The sequence below is a fragment of the Chiloscyllium plagiosum genome, unplaced genomic scaffold (genome assembly GCF_037043375.1).
Source record: "Chiloscyllium plagiosum isolate Xiang-an unplaced genomic scaffold, Cpla_swu_hap1 HiC_scaffold_42, whole genome shotgun sequence".
NCBI classification, from domain to species: domain Eukaryota; kingdom Metazoa; phylum Chordata; class Chondrichthyes; order Orectolobiformes; family Hemiscylliidae; genus Chiloscyllium; species Chiloscyllium plagiosum.
In genome coordinates, this window is record NW_028270180.1 from 79,878,957 (window position 1) to 79,903,655 (window position 24,699).

Genomic DNA, 24,699 nt, shown 5'->3' on the forward strand with positions numbered 1-24,699 from the left:
AGAGAGAATGCGTGTGTGAGAGAGAGATAATGCGTGTGTGAGAGAGAGAATGTGTGTGAGAGAGAGAATGCGTGTGAGAGAGAGAGAATGCGTGTGTGACAGAGAATGCATGTGTGAGAGAGAGAGAATGCGTGTCTGAGAGAGAGAATGCGTGTGTGTGAGAGAGAGAGAATGCGTGTGTGCGAGAGAGATTGCGTGTGAGAGAGAGAGAGAGAATGCGTGTGTGCGAGAGAGAGAATGTGTGTGTGCGAGAGAGAGAATGTGTGTTAGAGAGAATGCGTCTTTGAGAGAGAGAGAATGTGTACGTGAGAGAGAGAATGAGTGCACGAGAGAGAGAATGTGTGCATGAGAGAGAGAATGAGTGTGGGAGAGAGAGAGCGAATGCATGCGAGAGAGAGAAAATGAGGGGAGCAAATCAAATCCCTCTCCCCACCCCCCATGATAATATTAAACAGTAAGGTAAGAGAAAAGATAAAAAAAGGGGAGGATATAAACCAAAGCGGGGGGGAAAGGCAGACTAACAAGCATTATGTCTTACAGTTTATCTAAGAGAGTCCAAGAATTCCTTAGCCTTTTCTGGTGATCCAAAGTTATATACGGATCCTTCATGTTTAAAGCGTAATGTCGCTGGGTAGCGTAAGGAGTACTGAATATTTAAGTCCCTTAAACGCTTCTTCGCCTCGTCGAATGCCTTCCTCTTTCGAACCAGAGCCGGGGAAAAGTCCTGAAATAGCATGATCTTGGATCCTTTGTAGATCATGGCTTGGGGGTCTTTTCCGAGATTTCTAGAGGCTTCTAGGAGTATCTGCCTCTCCTTGCAGCTCTGCAGCCGGAACAGGACCGGGCGTGGGCGCTGGTTCGAACCGGGCCCGTGTATTGCGACCCGGTAGGCCCATTCCACCCTTACCTGGCCTGATCCGGCTTGCAGATTTAAAAGTTGTGGCAGCCACTGCTCCAGGAATGCTGTAAGCTGGCCTTCCTCTTCCTGTTCGGGAAGGCCCAGCAAACGAATATTTTTTCGACGACCTTGATTATCGAGGTCGTCAATATGATTTTCCAAGGTCCGGACTCGCTGCTCGAGAGTCCGGACCTGATCCACGGCCAATTGAGCGGTATTTTCGGAGGTCGCGGCCTTTAGCTCCACCCCTCCGACTCGGCGTTCAATTTCTTGAATCTCTCGGTCGTGCTTCTGCAGCGCGGCCGAGAGTGACTCCCAACAATTTCTGGATTCTGCAATAAAGGCATCGATCTTCGAGTCAAGCTTGGAAATCATTTCTGCAAGGCTTGTTACTGTTGGTAAGTCCCCCGGGGCGGCTGTGGACGCCTCTGCTGCAGCTGTAGAGGGTGGGGGAGGGGTTCCTGCTTGCTGAGAGCTGCGGGCTCCCTTCCCTTTAGTCATTTTAACTTCGGATTAAATTGTTTAAATATAATATTACACAACTAATTAAATTACACAACTATTATAAATGATTTGGTGAGCATGGTAGGGGGTGGGTGACCCACTGTACCCAAGTTTTGGGAGGAGCACCATCTTGGATCCCCTCGAGAATAGATTTTTTAAGGATGTTGCCAGGGTTGGAGGATTTGAGTTGCAGGGAGAGGCATAATAGGCTGGGGCCATTTTCCCTGGAGTGTCATAGGCTGAGGTGTGATGTTGAAGAGGTTTATAAAATCGTGAGGGGCATGGATAGCGTAAATAGACAAGGTGTTTACCCTGGGGTGGTGGAGCCCAGAACTAGAGGATATAGGTTTAGGGTGAGAGGGGAAAATTCAAAAGGACCTAAAGGGCAACAAAAATTGTAACATTTAAAAGGCATTTGAATAGGAAGGGTTCAGAGGGATGTCGGTCAAGTGCTGACAAATGGGAATAGTTTAGGTTAGAATATCTGGTTTGCATAGATGCATTGGACTGAAGAGTCTGTTTTTGTGCTAGACATCTCTGACTGTGGGATCATAAAAGTGAACACGGCTCTGATTCACCTCTGGGCTCCTTGATGTCCACTTGTTCGTTTTCTAGCTTCCTCAGTCTCACATGAGTGTATTTTTGCCATGTTTAGTATTTTACTACTACGTTCACAGACCTTTTTGTAAATGAATTGTCCACTGTTCCCCAGCTCCTGACCGTATGCTGCTCCATTATCAGGTTATTTTTTCCACAATATCTTTGACGGTCAAGAATTCTTTTTTCCAATAGTGAGTGGATTTTTCTTCCATTTCTGACAGTCACATTCTGCACCATTTTCATTCCCTATAATTCACATTGCACTCCCTGAAACATCATGTGTATTTCTCCTTCCACAGACACCAGTGATCATTGCCAAAGCCGTGTTGCCTGTGGAGAGGGTGATGTTTGACGTCCTTGTACAGCTGCAGTTTGAATGGTGAAGGCGCGCCCACAACGTGGTTGGGTAAGAGACATTACAGATTATTCACTCAGCGATAGTGAAAAGTAGAAGATATCTGTACAAATCAACATGTTTTTAATTTCACAAAAATATTGAGAACTTTTGACATAAGGCTACAGCTGGACAATATTATGTCCAGTGACCAAAACCATTGCCAAATATGCAATTTTTCAGTAACGCCTTAAAGGAAGAAAGCAGATCTTAGAGGGTGGGAATTCCAGACCATGCTGCCTTGGAATCTATCGAAACAGTCACACAGCTGAACTCAAAAATAAACACATCATTGGGAGTCTAAACTAAAATGAGTTCTTGAGATATGAAAGGGTGTGTGGTGCAGGGAGATAGGAATGATTACAGCCAGGAATTAAGTCAAGGGTGTGAAAGTAAATTGTTGTTGCTCATAAATGGGAGCCTTTTGATGGATCAGCAAGTTCTGGAACAAGTGAGCACTTGGGCTGTAGAGTTTTCAATAATTCTGGAGATTAGAGGGAGGGTGATTGTGGGATTCTGGCCAGGAGTGGGTTGAGATAATGAAATCTAGAGTTAGCAAAATGAATGAATGAGAGTTTCAGTAAATGAGCTGAGACTGTGGTGAGGTCGGGTGATATCACTGAAGTCGAAATAGTGGTCTTGGAGTGGGACTGGGCTATCACCCTCACCTCACCTCTGGAATTCAGCTGTTTGTCAGTTTGTGAATCAAGTCTGTAATAAGATCAGGAACTGAGTGGCCCTGACAGACCCCAAACTGGGTGTCACAGAAGGTTATTGCTGAGCAGCTGCGTGACAGCACTGTTGATGACACCTTCCATCACTTCACTGCTGAGCGAGTGTGGACTGATGGAGGGAAATTGGCTGGGTTGGCTCTGTCCTGCATTTTTGTGTTGAGCATCCCTGGGAAATGTTCCACAATGTCAGTAGGTGCCAGTACTGGACTTGTCTTGGTGGGCAGCAATTTCTGGAGCACAGCCATCAGTATTATTGCCACAATGTTGGTAGGGCCGACAGCCTTTACACTACTTCTCCATTTCTTGATCTGATTTGAAATAAGTTTTCAACCAAATTGATTCACGTCTGTGATGTCAGGGACCAATGTAAAAGGCTTATCCACTTGGCACTGCTGGCTGAAGATTGCTGCAAATGCTGTTGTCTTGTCTGTTGCATGGATGTGTGAGACCCCTCCATCAGTAAGGTTGGGGATATCTGTGATGCTTCCTGCAGTGAGTTGTTTAATTGCCCATCACCATTCCTGACTAGGTGTGGTAGAACTGCAGAGCTCAGATCTGATCCATTGGTTGTTGGATCACATAGTTCTATTTGGTGTTGCTTGCACTGTTAGGCATGCAGGTTGGGTAGCTTCACCAATTTGGCACATTTTTAGGTATCCCTGGTATTGCCCCTGGCATGCCCTGCGGAACTCTCCATTGAACCAGGGTTGATCCCCTGGCTTGATGTTAATAGTTGAATGGGGGATATACCAGGCCATGAGATTTCAGATTGGGCTGGAGTACAGTCTGCTGTTGTTGGCACACAGTGAGACAGAAGTTGCAGGGTCAAGAGGGCTGATTGTGTGGTTGTATTTGCTAGTGCATTGGTAGATGTAATGTGGTCCATCCAGTTTCATTCCTTTGTTGAGACTGTGCAGTGACTAACACAATGAGTGATTTGATGGGCCACTGACAGGAATACAACTTTTCAAAAAAGGTTTCGTGATTTACACATGAAAGAAATGAAACTATCATGGTATTTGAACAGATGAAAGACTCAACAGACAATCAAGGTATTTTTCAATGGGATAATTTCAGTTACATCACACTAAATTTTTGCTATAAATTCTGTGCCTTAGAATTGTGTCCTCCACAATCTCCTGATGAAGAAGCGGCGCTCCGAAAGCTAGTGTGCTTCCAATTAAACTTGTCGAACTATAACCTGGTGTGTGATTATTAACTGAGAATATTACAGCACTACTAACAGGGCTGCATGTAAGGAGGCTCAGTCCAGTTAATCAATACATTCGGAAGGATCTCCTCCAAGTTTGATGATGCAATATTCGTCAAAACCGTCAACTTCAACCTGCAATGTTGTTATTAACAAAAACTTCAGGCTGACACAAAGCTCCCCACCCCACAGCAATGTGGTAACTGGGCCTGGCCCAGGAATTGGAACTGGGACATTTGTGGACTATGATCTCAAAGGAAGTGAGCAAACACAATTCTGCCAGATTAGTCCTCAAAGGTGAGTAGCAAGTTTGAGACAAGGCAGGTGGTATACCATCTTGCACTTAGCTTAATTGCATTTCTTATTTACAGTTGTGTTTTGCAAAGTAAAAAGAACCGGTTTGTTTTCCATGGTTGGGGAGTTTTATCCTCGTTGATCACATTTGCTGCCTCTCACTCCCCAAGTCAAATCATAGGATCTATAACAAAACAATAAACTGCAGGTGCTGGAGATCTGAACCCCAGAAACAAAGTGCTGGAGAAACTCAGCAGTTCTGATGGCATCGGTGAAGAGAAAAATAATGTTACATTTCAATTTCAGTGACTCTTCGTCTGAACGAACAAATGGTCATGAGACTTGGAACTTACAATGTTTTATTCCCCTCAGAGATGCTGTTCTCCAGCACTGTGTTTTCTATATTGAACTTTATTTACAAAGCAGATCGGAAAAATACTAATCTCCAAAAGTGAAAGATTCATTGCAAACATGAGCATAGTTTCCACACTTGAGTTACAGAAGCACAACTCAGTTTAAAAACAAGATTTAACTCAAAATAATATTCCATCTCAAAGTGAGCCAAGTTACACCAGTAATAAAGCTCATCCACCCAATGAGGCACTTCAGCACAACATCCTGCAGTGTTGCACACAGCCACCTTGACCAAAGAATGATCACATGTCACAAAATTGAAGGCCAAGAGCATGAATCTTTAAAGGAGCTGAAGTCAAACTCAATTTTTGTTGTGGTTCTGTTCGCCGAGCTGGGAATTTGTGTTGCAAACGTTTCGTCCCCTGTCTAGGTCACATCCTCAGTGCTTGGGAGCCTCCTGTGAAGTGCTTCTGTAATGTTTCCTCTGGCATTTATAGTGGCCTGTCCCTGCCGCTTCCGGTTGTCAGTTCCAGCTGTCCGCTGTAGTGGCCGGTATATTGGGTCCAGGTCGATGTGTTTGTTGATTGACTCTGTGGATGAGTGCCATGCCTCTAGGAATTCCCTGGCTGTTCTCTGTTTGGCTTGCCCTATAATGGTAGTTTTGTCCCAGTCGAATTCATGTTGCTTGTCATCTGCGTGTGTGGCTACTAAGGGTAGCTGGTCGTGTCGTTTCGTGGCTAGTTGGTTTCATGGATACGGATCGCTAGCTGTCTTCCTGTTTGTCCTATGTAGTGTTTTGTGCAGTCCTTGCATGGGATTTGTACACTACATTGGTTTTGCTCATGCTGGGTATCGGGTCCTTCGTTCTGGTGAGTTATTGTCTGAGAGTGGCTGTTGGTTTGTGTGCTGTTATGAGTCCTAGTGGTCGCAGTAGTCTGGATGTCAGTTCAGAAATGCTCCTGATGTATGGTAGTGTGGCTAGTCCTTTGGGTTGTGGCATGTCCTCGTTCCATTGTCTTTCCCTGAGGCATCTGTTGATGAAATTGCGAGGATATCCGTTTTTGGCGAATACCTTGTACAGGTGTTCGTCTTCCTCTTTTTGCAGTTCTGGTGTGCTGCAGTGTGTTGTGGCCCTTTTTTGAATAGTGTCTTGATGCAACTTTCGTTTGTGCGTGTTGGGGTGGTTGCTTTCGTAGTTCAGGACTTGGTCTGTGTGTGTGGCTTTCCTGTAAACCTTTGTGGAGAATTCTCCGTTCGGTGTTCTCTGTACCATCACATCTAGGAATGGGAGTTGGTTGTCCTTTTCTTCCTCTCTCGTGAATCGGATTCCTGTGAGTGTGGCGTTGATGATCTGGTGTGTGTTCTCTATTTCTGTGTTTTTAATTATTACAACGGTGTCATCCACATATCTGACCCAGAGTTTGGGTTAATTATTGTAATCATTAAAAACACAGAAATAGAGAACACACACCAGATCATCAACGCCACACTCACAGGAATCCGATTCACTAGAGAGGAATAAAAGGACAACCAACTCCCATTCCTAGACGTGTTGGTACAGAGAACACCGAACGGAGAATTCTCCACAAAGGTTTACAGGAAAGCCACACACACAGACCAAGTCCTGAACTATGAAAGCATCCACCCCAATACACACAAACGAAGTTGCATCAAGACACCGTTCAAAAGAGCCACAACACACTGCAGCACACCAGAACTGCAAAATGAGGAAGAGGAACACCTATACAAGGTATTCGCAAAAAACTGATATCCTCGCAAACAGGAAGACAGCTAACAATCCGCATACATGAACATCAACTAGCCAAGAAATGACACGACCAGCTATCCCTAGTAGCCACACATGCAGACGACAAGCAACATGAATTTAACTGGGACAACACTACCATTATAGGGCAAGCGAAACAAAGAACAGCCAGGGAATTCCTAGAAGCTTGGCACTCATCCACAAACTCCATCAACAAACACATAGACCTGGACCCAATATACCGGCCACTACAGCGGACAGCTGAAACTGACAACCGGAAGCGGCAGGGACAGGCCACTATAAATGCCGGAGGAAACATCACAGAAGTGCTTCACAGGAGGCTCCTAAGCACTGAGGATGTCACCTAGACAGGGGACGAAATGTTTGCAATGAAAACTTCCAGCTCGGCGAACAGAACCACAGCAACGAGCACCCGAGCTTCAAATATTCTCACAAACTTTGAACGGATACCCTCGCAATTTCATCAACAGATGCCGAAGGGAAAGACAATGGAACGAGGACATGCCACAACCCAAAGGACTAGCCACACTACCATACATCAGGAGCATTTCTGAACTGACATCCAGACGACTGCGAACACTAGGACTCATAACAGCACACAAACCAACAGCCACTCTCAGACAATAACTCACCAGAACGAAGGACCCGATACCCAACATGAGCAAAACCAATGTAGTGTACAAAATCCCATGCAAGGACTGCACAAAACACTACATAGGACAAACAGGAAGACAGCTAACGATCCGCATCCATGAAACCAACTAGCCACGAAATGACACGACCAGCTATCCTTAGTAGCCACACACGCAGATGACAAGCAACATGAATTCGACTGGGACAACACTACCACTATAGGGCAAGCCAAACAGAGAACAGCCAGGGAATTCTTAGAGGCATGGCACTCATCCACAGACTCTATCAATAAACACATCGACCTGGACCCAATATACCGGCCACTACAGCGGACAGATGGAACTGACAACCGGAAGCAGTAGAGACAGGCCACTATAAATGCCGGAGGCAACATCACAGAAGCACTTCACAGGAGGCTCCCAAGCACTGAGGATGTCACCAAGACAGGGGACAAAACGTTTGCAACACAAATTCCCAGCTTGGCGAACAGAACCACAGCAACGAGCTGCCGAGCTACAAATCTTCTCCCAAAAATTGAAAACTCAATTTTTGGAAGGATTTTTATTGAACCTGATTGAACATTTAAATCTCAGGGCATAATCTTTGTTTTTTTAAAACAAAGTGTGTGGGAAGCATCCCACATCTTGCTAAAGGTTCAGTTCGGCCTGATAAATAGAGCCAAAGGTCAAGCAAACATCATACTTTCCATTCACTTCTACAAAGGGCTGACATCACATTTCCTCAGGACTTAAAGTATTTTATAAATTGTTTGTAAAATCATTTGTCACGTTAAAGAACTGGACAATAAATGTCATTGTATACAATAAGAGTGAAGCCTGTGACAGCAGATTTAGCTTTGGAGGGCAGTGTGTGCGCTTCCTAAATTCTGGGAGCATTTTGGGAGACTGCTCCCAGATGGTGATCGTGAGCATATCTGCAATGCACTGTTTAGATTTGGGAATCCATGGGAAACAATCTGTGGTTTCACTAATACTTGGCTTGCGTTGTTGGTGTACAGTAAGCAATCCATAAAGTTACTTATGTATTGTTGTTGACTACCTGAAATGTATTCAAATCTGCCAGGATGCCTTCCATATGTAAATGCATCTATTGTAAATATTTGGAATATCCCAGAACTGCCCAGTGCTTGGCAAATTCAGGGGGGACAAAAAATCACATTGAGTAATTTGAAATTAAGAATCCAAGAGGACGTAACCACTGAAGTATTCAATTCAAATAGTTAAATGGAGTACTCACATTTAAAATACCTGTTATCCATAGGAATGGATGGACTGATAGAATTGGGATCAAAGTCCTGGCTGGGGAGTGTGAAATGTGCTTTGATAAAGTCACCTGCATTTACCAACAATAATTTGGCAAGTTTGGAAATTTAACAAACAATACTAACTTCGGTGATGCTCCAGTCAGGTCCCAAGCTCTATGAAAGAAATAACAATGTTCAGGTTTATTGCATACACTCTGAAACACGTGTTTCTTCTACAGATCCTGCAAGTTTCCCCAATGAGCATAGTCCATCCAAATGATGTTGCTAACTTTGGCCAACTCATTTCTTTCCGAGCCTCTATAACCTGAAGGATGACCAGAAGCAATTACTCCACATATGTGGGAACATTACCGGCGAGGATTTTTTCCTTCAGAATTGACTTCCATATATTCAGTGCCCAGAAAAGATAAAAAGCTTGTTATCTTTTATAGAGCAATGATTCACTGGGAGTAAAACGCTAACCTTTTCTTGCTTAATAATCACGCTGCCTAAATTTTAAACATGAACACTTCTTAATAGTTCACCAGATCCTAACGAAATATTTTGTGCAAAACAAATCACATGATATGTAGTTATTCAGATAATAAAACAAGTTTGTTCATTGAAGAACCCAGAGGAAAAGGTCATGAAACAATGTGAGTTTGATATACCTCAATTATCATTTCAAGTGCAATCTCTGCATAAATTCTCCTTTTCCTCCTCGAAGTATTCAACTTCTTGAATAACTGAGAGAATGAAGTCACAGTTGTACAACACAAAATCAGACCCTTCAGTCCAACTTGCCCATGCTGACCAGATATCAAAAATTAATCTAATCCCATTTGCCAGCATTTGTTGCATATCCATCTTAAACCCTTTCTACTGATTATCAGTTTATTTTACTTTATCAGCACTTGAAATACTGACTTTTTTTTCTCCCAACATTGGTTAAAGAAATCATAAGTTCATTCATCCAAGTTAATTTTATAATCTTTCACAAAGAAACAAGTGAGAACAACATATAGCTGAGTGCAAAACAAAATACTGCAGCTGCGCGATATCTGGGAACACTCTAAAGGTGAGGCATTGATACTGCACAAGTTTGTCAGCACGGTTTCAATTACTGATAATAATTTAGTAATGTCTTAGCCTTCACATATTTAAGGTAAATGTGAGATATCTGAATTTCATGAATTGGTTCGTATTGCACTTTGAGAAGATTAAACCAAGAATAATTTTTGTTGATCAAAGGAGAAAGTGATGACCAAAGAAGCTGGACATCAGAGTCGAAAAGTGTCATGCTGGAAAAGCACAGCAAGTCAGGCAGCATCCAAGAAGCAGGAGAGTTGATGTTTCGGGCACAAGCCCTTCATCAGGAATCACAGGCTTCAGAAAAATAACTGGCATAGACTTATGCCAAAACATATGTAGAAGGGTCAGAACATGTTACTATCATATTAGAGACTAATTTCAAATTTGGTACCATTCAGTGCAACATTTCAGTATGATATTTACATATGTACCTAAAAGAGAAGTTGTCTAAAATTACAAGCTCTAGAATGATTATACGATTAAACCTGGAAATAAAGCTGGTGAACAAGAATGGCAAATCAGTCCCATCAGTATCGCCTTGGGCAGTGTCAAGTAAGAATTTGACAACAGAGTTGCCTCTTTGGTGTAACCTGCAATCTGGCCAAATTGCAGCAAAACTCTGTTCAATTTTATCTGCAAACTATTGAATGCAAATTCCTCCTTGCACAATATTGATGCAGCATTTTGGGATGTCATTTTTAAAATATATTATTTTCAAAGTTACTCACAATTAAGAGTGATCACTTGGTGCTGTCTGCATAACACAGTACAAAAAGGAATGAACAAAAAAAAACATGATAACCCAAATTCAGAGTCACTAATTCATTGATATTGCATGGGTCCAGCATTTATAAGTAATCGATTTTTAAAAATAAATACAGATACATTTACTAACTATATTGGAGTACAGTCAGGTTTCTTCCTGAACGGTGACAGGATTGGACAGAGTCTGCATGGATTTAAGAGAGGGGAATCATACTTAGCAAATCTACTGAAAGAATCTACAGAGTCGAATATTAAAGAAAGAAATTGCAGGACATTTAGAAAAGCTTATCATTAAACATGGTAGACTGGGGTTTGTGAAAGAGAAACTATATTTGACAAATTTACGACAGTTCATTGAGGAGATAACAAGCAGAGCTAATAAAGGGCAATCCAATGATGTTCTGTATTTGGATTTTAAAAATGTAAATGATAAGGTGCTACATAAAAGTTAATTGCACAATTTAGGAGCTCATGTTATCGGGGTAATGCATTGGCATGGACTGAGGATTGGTTAACCACACTGGCTGTTGCTGAGTCCTTACTTGGAGTACTGTATACAATGTTAGCTCCTATATTTAATAAAGGGTAAACCAACATCGGAGACCATTCAAAAAAGATTCACTTAGCTGCTTTGAGGATGAAAGGGTTGACCTATCAAGAATAGATAAGCAGGGGTGATCTTATGGAAACAAGATTCTGAGGAACTTGACAGGGAAGATGTTGACGAGATCTTCTAGCACCAGTGAAGTCTCAAACCAGGGACATTACATAAGGGAACATTCATTTTAGAAAAAGTAAAGATGTTTTTCTCTCAGTGAATGGATAGAATTTTCTCACCTAAACAATTGTGAAAGTTAAATGTGGGAGAGGAATGGTTGGGTTACTCTTCGGAGGGTTGTTCTGGCTTGTTGGGCTGAAGGGCCTGTTTCTACACAGTAGGGTATCTGTGATTCTATCTCAAATTATTTTAAAAGAGGGCAGGTAGATTTTTGAAATATTGAGCAGTTGAAGGCTATGCGGATCAAGCATAAAAGAGGTGTTGAGGTCTGGGTTGGCCCAGCCATGATCTGATAGAATAGGGGAACAAGCTGAAGGGAATGAATGCCCTACTCCTGCTCCGATTCCTGGAGGCTCCATTTCATGTTTTTTTTTGTTGTTTCCAAAGAAGACCATGATACAATGTGCTAAAGATCTCAGATGTTGTGAAAATGGTGTGTTTATGTACTGGTTCAGATGGCATTGATTCATCAATCATAGCTATTCAGTCATGACTAGGAAGGCAATTCCCTCCATGAATAAAGGAAATCTAATGCAGAGCTCACACAAAGGGAATTCTACCCTCAGCAAACTCTCCCATCACATGACCCAACATATCAGCTAAAGCAGGACGCACTGCGCATGCTCTAGCCAACAAAGGGACTCCGGGTGATTGATGTCAGCACCGGACCAATGAAAGGACGGTGGGCGGAGCTGGATGACCTAGCGGGATGTTGGTCCTCCAACCAATCAAAGTGAATGAAGGGCGGAGCTAAACTAAACCATGTGATCACCCTCACGGGCGGCGCACATTCGCTGTAATGAATGCTCGGCAAGTTATGGAGAGAAAGGATACGGTAAGGAAAGAAATAAACAGGGAAACGGGAGAAAAACTGTATTGCCATGAGCGGAGAGGTTTTACAAACAAATTGTGCATGTCGGAAAATACAAATTTGAACGTCCCAGTCCCGTGTTTGCAGTAACGGGGAATTGCCTCAGCGCGGCTGCAGGCCTGAGTGAGCGCCGCCATCTTTATTCGGGACAACGATTCACTGGACACGTGCGGAACCGCCATGTTTGTAGGGGGCAAGGTGCAGCCAGGCGCATGTGCAGCCTTTCTCTGGTATAGAGTCATTGGGCTCATAGCAGCCCATACTGCTCTGATTCACCTCTGGGCTCCCTCATGACCACTTTGTCAATATCTAGCTTCCTCAGTCTCGAACCATGGGTGTATTTTTGGTCTGTTTATTACTGTATTATTACTTTTATAGACCCTTTGTAAATGAGTTTTTGACTGAGGCCCAGCCCCTGACCATGTGTTGCTCTATTATCAGATTACTTTTTTCTTTTTCATTCCCTGTAATCCATTTTGCACTCCCTGAAACATCAACTGTGTTTCTCCTTCCACAGATACCAGTGATTAATGCCAAAGCCCTGTTGCCTGTGGAGAGGGTGATGTTTGACTTTCTTGTACAGCTGCAGTTTGTGTGGTGAAGGTGCTCCCACAATGTGGTTGGGTAAGAGATGTTACAGATTATTCATTACAGCAACAGTAAAGATCTGAAGATAATGTCCAAATCAACAACAGTTTGTAGTTTTATTATCATACTTATAATTTCATAAAAATACTATTGAGAACTTTAGATATAAGGCCAGAGATGGAGATATTAGGTCAGGTGACCAAAAGCATTGCCAAAAAGCAGGTTTTGAGGGATGTCTTAAAGGTAGAAAGCAGACCTGTGAGGTTTTTTCTGCAAATTCCAGACCATGTTGCTTTAGTAACTGTAGAATCAGCCACACAGTTGAAGTAATGAATTAACAAATCGTTGGGAGTCTCAAAGAAAATGGGTTGAGACCTCGATAAAGAATGTGTGGTGCAGGGAGCTAGGGATGATTACAGCCAGGAATCAAATCAAGAATGAGAATTTTAAATTGTTGTTGCTTATGAATAGGAGCCTTTTGACTGATGAACATGTTTGGGGAGAAGTGAGCACGTGCGCGATAGACCTTTCATTTTTTTTTCTTGAGATTACAGGGTGGCCAGGAGTGTGTTTGGATAATTAAGTCTGGAAATAACACACGATGGATGAGAGTTTCAGTATATGAGCTGAGATGAGGGTGGAACCAGCTAGAATTAGTGATCTTGGGGTGGGACTGGGCTGTCACTCTCACCTCACCTCTGGGATTCAGCTGGTTGCCAGATTGTGAATCAGGGCGGGAACACAATCGGGAGCTGAGTGGCCCTGGTGGAGCCTAAAATGAGTGTCACTCAGCTGGCTGTTGCTGAGCAGCTGCTGCTTGATAGCCCTGTTGATGACATCTTCCATCACTTTACTGCTGATCGAGTGTGGACTGACAGAGGGAAATTGCCTGGGTTGGATTGCCCTGTGTTTTTGTGTTGAACAGCCCTGGGCAATGTTCTACATTGTCGGTCGATGACAGTGCTGGAGCGGTACGTAGCTTGGTGAGTGGCAAGTTCTGGAGCACAAGCTATCAGTACAAACCCATGAGATTACAGATTGTGCTGGAGTACAGTTCTGCTGTTGTTATCCCACAGTGCCTGAGAGAGATCCAGTTTGAGTTCCTACATCTGTCCCATTTAGCACGGGGATAGTACCACTCAGCACAATGGAGGTGTTTCTCAACTGTAAGGTGAGGCTTTGTCTCCAAAAAGACTGTGGGATGGTCGCTCTTACCGATACTGTCATGGACAGATGCATTTGCAACTGGCAGATTCATACTGATAAGATCTAGTATGTTTTTTCCCTATTGCTGGTTCCGTTACCGCCTGCTGCAAACCCAGTTGAGCAGCTATGTCCTTGAGGACCCGACCTGCTCAGTCAGTAATCCTGCTGCTGAGCTACTCTTGGTAGAGGACATTGAAATCCTGTACCCAGAGTAGGCGTATCACCATTTTATTGCCTCAGTGCTTCCTCGAAGTGTTATTCAACATGGAGGAGCACTGATTCATAAGCCATGGGAGCACGGTACGTGGTAATCAGCAGGAGCCATGAGACTTCCTGGAGTCCATGAGTACTCCCAGGGCAAATGGTTCCTGTGTGTACACTACTGTGCCATCACCTCTGCCTGGTCTGTCCTGCTGGTGGGACAGGACATATCCAGAGATTTCAGGAGAAAGTGAAGACTGCAGATGCTGGAGATCAGAGTCGAAAGTGTGGTGCTCGAAAAGCACAGCAGGTCAGGCTGATGAAAGGCTTAGGCTCGAAACGTCGATTCTCCTGCTCCTTGGATGCTGCCTGACCTGTTGTGCTTTTCCATCATCACAATCTCGATATCTAGGGATGGTGATGGTGGTGTCTGGCCATTATCTGTAAGGGGTTACTCTGTGAGTATGACTATGTCAGGCTGTTCCTTGACGAGTCTGTGAGACAGCTCGCCACGTTTTGGCACAAAAAAAACAGATGTTAGTGAGCAGGATGTTGCAGCATTGAGAGGGCTGATTCTGTGGTTGTAATGTCTGGTGCCTTGTTAGATGCCACATGGTCCATCCAGTTTCATTCCTGTGTTGAGACTTTGCAGTGATTAATACAGTGAGTAGCTGGCTGGGCTGCTGTCAGGTTGGCAGGATGTTTTTCACCATTGACAATGGTTCCATGGAGATCAGGAGATTCCTAATTCCAGTTATTTTTTTCTTGAATTCAGATTCCACCATCTGCCGAGCTGGGATGCGAGCAAGGACTTCAGTTGTACATTTTAATATTCTGGATAAAAGTTAAATATATTAGGTTTGTTCACTCATTTTAAATATCACTAACCCTGGTTTTGTTTCTTTGTAAAACACTGTCCATCATCCTGTCTCCTTCATCCTTCCCTCCAACGACAAGAGCAAGGAGCACATTGAGTTTCTCTGTCACTAAGACTGAGACAATCCGATCAGCTGCCTGTGTGGTGAAAGGGTTAAAATTATGTCCCAATACATGTGTGAATCTTATTATGAATATGTTACCGGAATGGAAGGTGTTGCTTAGTCTTGCCCTGTTGTTCGCATGAATATGTTACCGGAATGGAAGGTGTTGCTTAGTCTTGCCCTGTTGTTCGCATGAATGTTTAGATCTCGAAAGAGTATATAAGCTGGGAAAGTCCCCAGTTCGGTAGAGTCTGCTCCGGGTTACGTCTAACCGCCGAGCGTGGGTTGTTGGCAACCGCTCTACGAGAACTGACGGCTCCCAGTTCCGGTAACATGTAGAGTGAGTATAAACCAGACCCGTTGTAAGTACGAGACCTGGTTGTGGCGACGCTGCGGGGAATAAAACACTTATATTCTAGCAGACTCGTCTCTCGGTAGTTTGTTCTGTGTCAGACTACTTTCCTGCGAGCCTGATCCTTGAAAATTCTTTAAACATTTTTGGCGTAGTCGGCAGGATACATCGCAATTGGGGAGAGATTTTGATACAGAACAATGTTTGGGAAAAGGACTAAGAAACCAGAAGAACAAACTGTGGAGGTCCCAACCGTCCCGGGATGGCAGGGACCGTGGCATGACGTGGCAGTTTGTTTGAGGAATGGTGGGGGACGACCGGAAAACTGGGAAGCCTAGGGCGTAGGAACCCCAGTGTCGCTGCTGTCCACCCTTGAGAGGATCCCAGTCCTGCCGAAGAACCCCTTGCCTGGGGTACAGCGGAGGATGTGGGCATGTGCGGCGGCTTGTAGACAACAGTCAGACAAGCGCCAAAAAGCTGAAGCAGAATTAGCCCTCCTGAAACATGAGCAGGGACTCAGTTCGGGAGATGCCTCTTTGTTGAGGCAGGAAATTATGAAGTTAAAGGCTGAATTGACAGCATTAACTGAACTAGCAGGACGAACTATTATGTATCTGTCTGCTAAGAAACGGAAAGAGAAAATGAAGGTCCCTCGAACCCCGGACCCAGTACAAGTACGGGCGTTTGTAGCCCAGTTAAATAATGGGGATCGATGGGATATCGACCATTGGGACGGAAATATTTGGGGAGATTCAGATGATCAGTATGAAGATGACCCACCCGTACTCCAGGCTAAACCAGTAGTTAGGAGAAAACAAGTCCAGAGACGCCTCCCGGTGCAGCGGGAAGTAATGTTAGATGGGGAAGGGAATCCCATACGGAATGAACAGGGGGAGGCAATTATGCATGAATTACCGCGGGCTCAGCCTCCTGCGGAATTGGGATTTTGGTCCCGGAAATTGCCCCCGGCAGGGGAACGATACACCCCCTTTGAGAAACAATTGTTATCATGTTACTGGAGCTTGGTGGAAACTGAAGCTCTAACTATTGGACATGAAGTGATCATGAGAACAGCTATTCCTATCCTCCCGTGGGTACTCAGTGACCCCACTACCCACAGGATAGGAACCGCCCAAGAGAGCAGCATTATCAAATGGAAATGGAACGTGTCAGAAAGAGTGCGGACTGGACAAAAGGGAGTGTCAGTCCTGCATGAGCAAGTGGCGGAGGCCCCTGAGGAAGGGGAAAAGCGGTTTGAGGTGATTGAGTATGAAGAATCACCCGTCAAGATGGGCAAACGGTATGATGAACTGACCCTGGATGAACAAACCACGGCTTGGTTTGTAGATGGGTCAGCCCAATGGAAGGCAGGACAACGTAGATGGAAAGCTGCCGCTTTTAATCCGAAACAAGGTATAACCCTAGAAGAACGAGGCGAGGGGAAAAGTAGTCAGTGGGCAGAATTAAAAGCAGTACATATGGTGGTCATGCAAGCGGGGGTCATGGGAGTTTATTTGTTTTCTGACTCCTGGTCAGTGGTTAATGGCATGACCCAATGGATGCCAACATGGCAGGCCAATCAGTGGATGATTCAGAATAGGGAGGTATGGGGTAAACAATTATGGGAAGATATATGGGAGAAGGCTCGACATCTAGATATATATATTACCCATGTAGACGCTCATACATCCCGAAATGATGCGGAAGCTTTACATAACCGATATGTAGACGGCATTGTCCGAGCCATGAGTGTACAAAGGGGCACATCAGTGGACTTGGCTAGATGGGCACACCTTAAGGCCGGACACTGGGGAGTGCAAGGAACCTTGCAGTGGGCTCGAGATCGGGGAATAGATCTTATGGTAGATGATGTCAAGACTACAGTAAATCAATGCGAGCAGTGTCAGCATCAACGGCAGGGAGTGCCCCAACATATGATGGGACATATACACCGAGGAGAGGGACCGGGACAGAGCTGGCAAATGGACTTTGTGGGTCCATTACCTTCCTCACAAGGATGTAACCATATATGTACAGCTGTGGACACTATGTCTGGGGTTTTGGTAGCCCATCCCTGTCGACATAACAATCAACAGGCTACCTTGCGATGTTTAGATTTGATTGAACAATTTTATGGATTGCCCATACAGGTCCAGAGTGACAATGGCTCCCATTTCACAGGAAGGGTGGTAAAGCAGTGGTGTCATGATAACCACGTGGAATGGATTTATCACGTGCCCTACCATCCGCAAGCTGCGGGACTTATTGAACGAATGAACGGGCTTCTAAAATCCTCCCTGCGAAAGGCAGGAGGATGTAATAATTTAACAGGTTGGAAGAAACAATTGATTCGGGTAGTAAAGCAAATTAATAACCGCCCATTGGGAAACGGGGTGACGCCCTTGAATCGGATGATACGGGTGTGTGATACCCCAAAGGCACAGCCTATTAAAATGTGCAAATTTGCTAAGGAAGCTAATATAAGGGCCATATAAGGAAGCTAATATAAGGAAGCTAATATGGTAAGGGCCACACCGGCTTCGGCTGGACTGGACTTACGAGCGTTAACTACACAGACTTTGGTCCAACAAAAACCTACGGTGATTAAGACCGGATTAGGATTGATTTGTCCCCCTGGAACCTATGGGCATATCCTCCCGCGATCGCGATTGTCACTAAAGGGGATTGATGTAATGGCAGGAGTAATTGACGCGGACTACCAAGGAGAATTGGGAGTAGTCCTGGTCAACATCACATCTGAACCTTATGTGATACAGAAGGGAGACAGAATAGCACAGTTAGTTATTAAACCATGTAACCTTACAACGGTGGAAGAGACGGGAGCTCCCGTTAAGGTTACTGAGCGTGGGACGGGGGGATTCGGGTCTACTGACACTAAGGGTGCCAAGGTATGGGTACGCCAGACAACTGGTCCCCCCAAACCGGCAGAGATCATAGCCCAAGGAAAAGACAGTCTGGTCACCATTATGTATCCTGGGGAATCAGTCTGGAGGAGTGTGCCAGCTCAGTCGTTGGTACCCTTATCGAAACAAAATGTAGGTTGGAAAATTAGTAGTGAGGAACGACAGCAAGATGATTTTAAGTGCGCGGCAAATCAATGGTGTACAATTTTAGATCTCACGAGTGATTGTCAAATGTATACTTGTGTACGATGTTGTAAAGGGAGAAATGTAACTTTGCTAACCCCTAACTGTACATTGATGTTGAATGCAACGGTGAATATGTGTCATTGGAATATAACCGCTCGTGAATGTGAAAGCTCAAACGGGACACGATGGAACATCACGACTGGAGATGAGGACATTTGGATCAGCAATGGAACAGTTATTCAAAACCGGACTCGAATGTTATGGCTGATCTTGGTGCGCCCTAACGTCTCTGACGCGCACCGCACACAGTTGGCTCCCATTATGTCAACTTGTCAGCAGATGGCCCAGGCAGTACTGCACACTGATGTTCACTGGCAGGTGCGGCTGCCGGCTATCCCAGAATGCCAACATAAGAGGAGGCGGCGTGCATGGTACGACACCCTACTGGGAGGTGCAGGAACTGTCATGGGTATCTCAAATGCTATTGACTCTGAGGTAACCCGTACTAAATTATCCAACACAGGACAGGCTACTTCACAAGGGCTGCACACCATCGGGAGATGGATGCCTTCTGTGATGATGACTCAAGAAGAAACAGCTAAAATATTGATGCAATCCCGACAATGGGAACTGAATGTTTGGAACGCTACTCAACAACTGTTTGAAAACATTACAGCTCAATTAAATTGGACTGCCTGTCATATTAACATGTTGCATGCACAAATACAGAAAGAACGATTTTTGCGTGTGGTAACATCCCCCAATGTACAAGCGTGGAGGGGAATATGGAATGTATCTGAGAAATTGTGGATGATAACCCATCCAGAAAGAACATGGTGTAACGCAACTATGTGTAGAGGATACTTTGTTACCATGAATGTAACCCACACTGTTACGGTCTGTCGATATTATGTATTACCAGTGATTACATCTTCTGGATATTATTTTCTGAAGACAAGGGGGCAGTGGTTTAGCCCAGATACCAATATTACCTATGATCTGTCCGCTTGTGAACAGACTGATCAGGGAAAAACTTGCCTACTGATGGACAGATATCGGGACCCTTGCTTGACTAAGGGAACGGCCCTGTGCGAATGGACTGTTGAAACTCCAAGGGACATGATGTGGCAGATTGGGCCACACACGCTCTGTGTGGCTACCAATAACCCACATCCTACGCTTCCCACAGTACCGTTCTCGGGATGCCTTTCAAATGTCTATCAGTGGCAATGGCAGAATCAGACCTATCTGTTAACCAATTATAGCAGTGCTCACCACTTTACCAAGGTGCAGTGGAAAGTGCTGATGAATCCTTGGAACATTTCCCTGGATCGGTTTAAGCAAGCATTGGACCGATCCGAGGAGCTTAAGCAGATATTACGAAAGCATCAAACCAATGTCACCAAGGTTACAGTGTCTACCTTTATACATGGACAGGAGGTAGTACACGCTGCCCATGTAGTGGAAGTAGAGTCAGCTCATCATTGGTGGGATATGTTCAGTGGTATGTCCTCCACTGCGGGGAAGTTCCTATTCCCACCCTCATCGATCCTGGTAGGAGTCCTGGTGATCGTAACATGCTGTAATATCCTGACTTGCTTGTATATTTGGCGTGTACGTAGACGCTTGTTGGAAAAGATATATATGGGCATGATGTAACACATGTATTGGGCCAATCAGTGGAATGTGGTGAAAGGGTTAAAATTATGTCCCAATACATGTGTGGATCTTATTATCTGTATGTAACCGGAATGGAATGTGTTGCTTAGTCTTGCCCTGTTGTTCGCATGAATATGTTACCGGAATGGAAGGTGTTGCTTAGTCTTGCCCTGTTGTTCGCATGAATATGTAACCAGAATGGAATGTGTTGCTTAGTCTTGCCCTGTTGTTCGCATGAATATGTAACCGGAATGGAATGTGTTGCTTAGTCTTGCCCTGTTGTTCGCATGAATATGTAACCGGAATGGAATGTGTTGCTTAGTCTTGCCCTGTTGTTCGCATGAATATGTTACCGGAATGGAATGTGTTGCTTAGTCTTGCCCTGTTGTTCGCATGAATATGTTACCGGAATGGAAGGTGTTGCTTATGGTATTTATGCTACCAGCCTTGATAAGGAACAGACACTGTCAAACAGGATGTTGCAAGCTTAATTGGTTCCAGCTGAAACTCGTAAAGAGTCTTGCCCTGTTGTTCGCATGAATGTTTAGATCTCGAAAGAGTATATAAGCTGGGAAAGTCCCCAGTTCGGTAGAGTCTGCTCCGGGGTTACGTTTAACCGCCGAGCGTGGGTTGTTGGCAACCGCTCTACGAGAACTGACGGCTCCCAGTTCCGGTAACATGTAGAGTGAGTATAAACCAGACCCGTTGTAAGTACGAGACCTGGTTGAGGCGACATTGCGGGGAATAAAATACTCATATTCTAGCAAACTCGTCTCTCAGTTCTTTTCTCCTGGTCTGTGTCAGACTACTCTCCTGCGAACCCGATCCTTGAGAATTTATAAAACACTCTGCTGCTTCCCTCCCTCCCACTAGCCCACCGAGACAAACTGCCTCACATGGTGTTCCTGATTTTTGTCCCAAACTTACACCTTTCTCCGGTCTCTTGTCAAGCATTATCAGAGCTCACCTTGATCTTTTACTAGTCTCGCTAAACTACAGACATTCCAATTCTGTTTCCTCCTCATCACTCCCCCTCGCCAATTCACAGGTATTGTTCCTTGTTCTGTCTATCTGTCTTTTCTGGTTATGTTCTTCTCATCCATTCTGCAAAAAAAAAACTAACATTTGACCTCACCATCATTTGTAAATCCTGCTCCATCTCCACTCTCCCTTTCCTTTCTGAATTCTTGTATTTGGTGTCCCTCAAGGATCTATCCTTGGTCCCTCCTGTTTCTCACCTACGCACTGCCAGGAGGTGACATTGTCCAAAAGCACAGTGTGAGGTTTCACATGTACACTGACAATGCCCAGCTCTCCCTCCCCACCATCCCTCTCCATTGCTCCACTGTTACTCAGTTACCAAACTGCTTATTACGTTCCCACTACTCGATTGACTGCAATTTCCTCCAAAGAAACATTGTTACGGTTAAATCCATTACCCTCAGTTGCTATTACAAATTCCTTTCCCTTACTGCTGAGCCCCTCCCTCTCACTGGGTGCAGTCTGAGATAGAACTAGACTTCACAACTTTGCTGTCATATCTGTAACCCCAAGGTGACCTTCTGATCAGACATCTACGCAATCTCAAACACCAGGAATTCCAAACTCTCAAATGTTGCTTGTCTCCACCTCACCACAGCTCCATTGCTACTGAAACCCCTTACCCGTGTCGGTGTTACCTTAAACTTGGTGAATCTGAAATGAACCCTTGATTTCGTGACTGACCCAGAATCTGCTAGCTTTCAGTGTTTCCTGCACAATTACCCTGGTCCCTTTGTGGTGCAGCTTTCTACAGTTTCCACCATTTAAATAGCACTCTGTTCTTTTATTATCCCCTCCAAAATGACCAACTTCCCATTTTCCCAAATTATACTCCATCTGGCAACTTGTTGCCCCCTTCTCCAGTACATCTCTCTCTCTTCACAATCCTCTTAGAACTTTACAGTTATGCCTTTTCCAGGAGTTCCCCCCCCCCCCCAAACATTTACTGGGAGCACTGGGCAGTGTGAAGCATGCAGAGCTGCTCTGTTTTTAGAGATACTCTATGGGAGGAGCTTGCTGCCCATTGGTCAGAGTGGAGGCAACGTGCCCATCGAGCTGCATGAGCCTTTCACTCCCCATGTCTTATTGATGAGGCACAGCGGCAGCATGGAAGGAAAAAAAAAGAAGCAAATCCTGCTCTCCACATCTCACTGACTCTTGGAATATTCTGTCCCATGTGTCAAAGATCTGCCCTGTTCAATCACATGAAATTCCAAGGTGGAAACTCCGAGAAACCCACATAGATTTCAACCTGAACTGACTGCTGACCTCCACAAGGGGTAATGTGTCCAGTCATCCTGGGCCAGGAGGAGGGGATGGTGCGAGTTTCTAACCTGAACTGACAGTGATGGATTTTATAAACTTGTATTACAGGATACTACAGGTGGACATTCAGATGGTAATCTCAGTCATTGTAACACCTAACTCTGATTGAATTACTCAATTCATCAGGACTTGGATATTCTCATTGTGTGTGAGTATTGTATTCCATCCGAATCCCATTTGCTGCATAAAAGTTCTCCTTTGAATCTTCCCAAACCTTTAATGTGTGTCCTGTAATCCTTGTATAATGAGCTGATGGTTATAAGCTTTATTATTATAACGTGTAACTTTTCTAAACCCCTCTGTCACAGCTCCTCTCAATTGCCTTTGCTCCAATGAGAACACCTCAGTTTCCCCAAACCCCTGATTCCCCAATGTCTGTTTGCTTTCTATAGGGTACACATCAGGTTGTGTTGGAACATTCTCCACTTGCCTGCATCAGTGCACCCCCCCCCCCAACACTATTAAAGAAAGTGAACATCCTCCAGGACAAAGCACTGTGCCTGAGTGGTGTCCCATCCACTACCTTCAGCATTCCCTCTCCCCACCCCAGAGACACAGTGGCATCACTGTGTAAAAGGTAAAGGCAGCATTGTCCTACCAGACCATAGGGCTGCTCTCTCATTAGGGAGGAAACTGGAGCCCCTGGAAGAAACCCATGCAGACACTGGGAGAATGTGCAAGTCCCACAGAGACAGTTGTCCAAAGCTGGAATTGAACCTGGGGTCCTGGCAGCAGTACTAATCACTGTGCCAACCTAAAATTGTAATTTGATTCACAACTACCACTTCCTCTGATAGTTCATTCCACACATAAACCATTATCTGAACAAAAATAAAAAAAAAATTCCCGAACGCCTTTTTAAAGCTGTTGTGCTGTCACCTTAAAAGGTATGTACCCAGTCTTGAATCGCGTCCCTTCCTGGAAAGGACATCTGCTGTTCACATTACTGATACCACCCCTCCATGATTTGAGAAACGTCTAATAAGGTCACTCCTCAGCCTCCTACGCGCCAGTGAAAGAAGTCGCAGCCTATCCAGCCTCTGCTTATAATTCAAACTATCCATTCCCATCAACATCCTGGTAAATCTCTTCTGAATCCGCTCCAACTACATAATGTCTTCCCGATATCAGCATGACCAGAACTGGACACAGAATTCCAGAAAAGGCCTCCCCAACATCCAAAATAATGTCCTAACTCTTGTACTCAAAGGTCTGAGCAATGAAGGCAAGTGTGCTAAGCACCTTCTTCACCACCCTGTCTACATGTGACACAGACCTGAAAGACCCGAACCCCTCGGCCTCTTTGTTCCATATCACTACTTGAGGCCCTGTTTTTAATTAGTGTCAGTCTGCCCTTGTTTGTTTTATCAAGATGTAATATTTTGCATTTATTCCAATCCAAAAATTCCCAAAAACCCTGAGCATTAAAGACAGTAGGAGTATACTTAAGAGGGAAATCAGGAGGGCAAAAAGGGGACATGAGATAGCTTTGGCAAATAGGGTTATGAATAATCCCAAGGGTGTTTATAAATACATTAAGAACAAAAGAGTAACTCGAGAGAGAATAGGGCTCCTCAAAGATCTGAAAGGTAGTCTATGCGTGGAGCCGCAGGAGATGGGAGAGATACTAACTGAATGTTTTGCATCAGTGTTTACTGTGGAGAAGGACATGGGCAATATAGAATGTGGGGAAATAGATGTCGACATTTTAAATATGTCCATCTTACAGAGGAGGACGTGCTGGGTGTCTTGTAACCCGTAAAGCTTGGTTAATCCCCAGCACCTGATCAGGTGAACCCTCGAACTCTGGGAAGCTGGGAATGTGATTGCTGAGCCTCTTGCGGAGATATTTGTATCATCGATTATCACAGGTGAGATGCCAAAAGACTAGAGGTTGGTTAACGTGGTGCCGCTATTTAAGAAAGGTGGTAAGGACAAGCCAGGGAACTATCGACCGGTCAGCCTGACATTGATGCTGGGCAAGTTGTTGGAGGGAATCCTGAGGAACACGATGCGCGTGTATTCTGAAAAGCAAGGACTGATTAGTGATAGTCAGCAT

General features: G+C 44.5%; 1 protein-coding gene and 1 long non-coding RNA gene across 6 annotated transcripts in view; both read left to right on the plus strand.

Moving 5' to 3' along the window:
• Positions 1–12,122: 12,122 nt before the first annotated feature.
• LOC148137945 (uncharacterized) overlaps positions 12,123–24,699 on the plus strand; it is a 28,379-nt gene continuing 15,802 nt past the window's right edge. For 4 of the 5 annotated variants that reach the window (XR_015754200.1, XR_015754203.1, XR_015754201.1 and 1 more), the window contains exons 1-4: positions 12,438–12,523; positions 12,695–12,801; positions 14,948–15,030; positions 22,689–22,788. This is a non-coding gene — a long non-coding RNA (uncharacterized LOC148137945). Of the gene's footprint in view, positions 12,142–12,437; positions 12,524–12,694; positions 12,802–14,947; positions 15,031–22,688; positions 22,789–24,699 lie in introns of those variants that run through there. The other variant, XR_015754202.1, reaches the window with a different exon arrangement.
• LOC148137946 (uncharacterized) lies at positions 18,747–20,482 on the plus strand. Its single transcript, XM_087982013.1, has 2 exons — positions 18,747–19,816; positions 20,333–20,482. The coding sequence occupies exons 1-2, from the start codon at positions 18,747–18,749 to the stop codon at positions 20,358–20,360; spliced, it is 1,098 nt and encodes a 365-aa protein (XP_087838139.1). The 3' UTR covers positions 20,361–20,482.

Excerpts from the sequence above, each read along its gene's own strand:
- LOC148137946 (XM_087982013.1), top strand. The coding sequence starts at position 18,747 with ATGTGTCATTGGAATATAACCGCTCGTGAATGTGAAAGCTCAAACGGG. Across the intron at positions 19,817-20,332 it reads CCCACAGTACCGTTCTCGGG|ATGTGTGGATCTTATTATCT; the intron begins ATGCCTTTCAAA and ends ATGTCCCAATAC.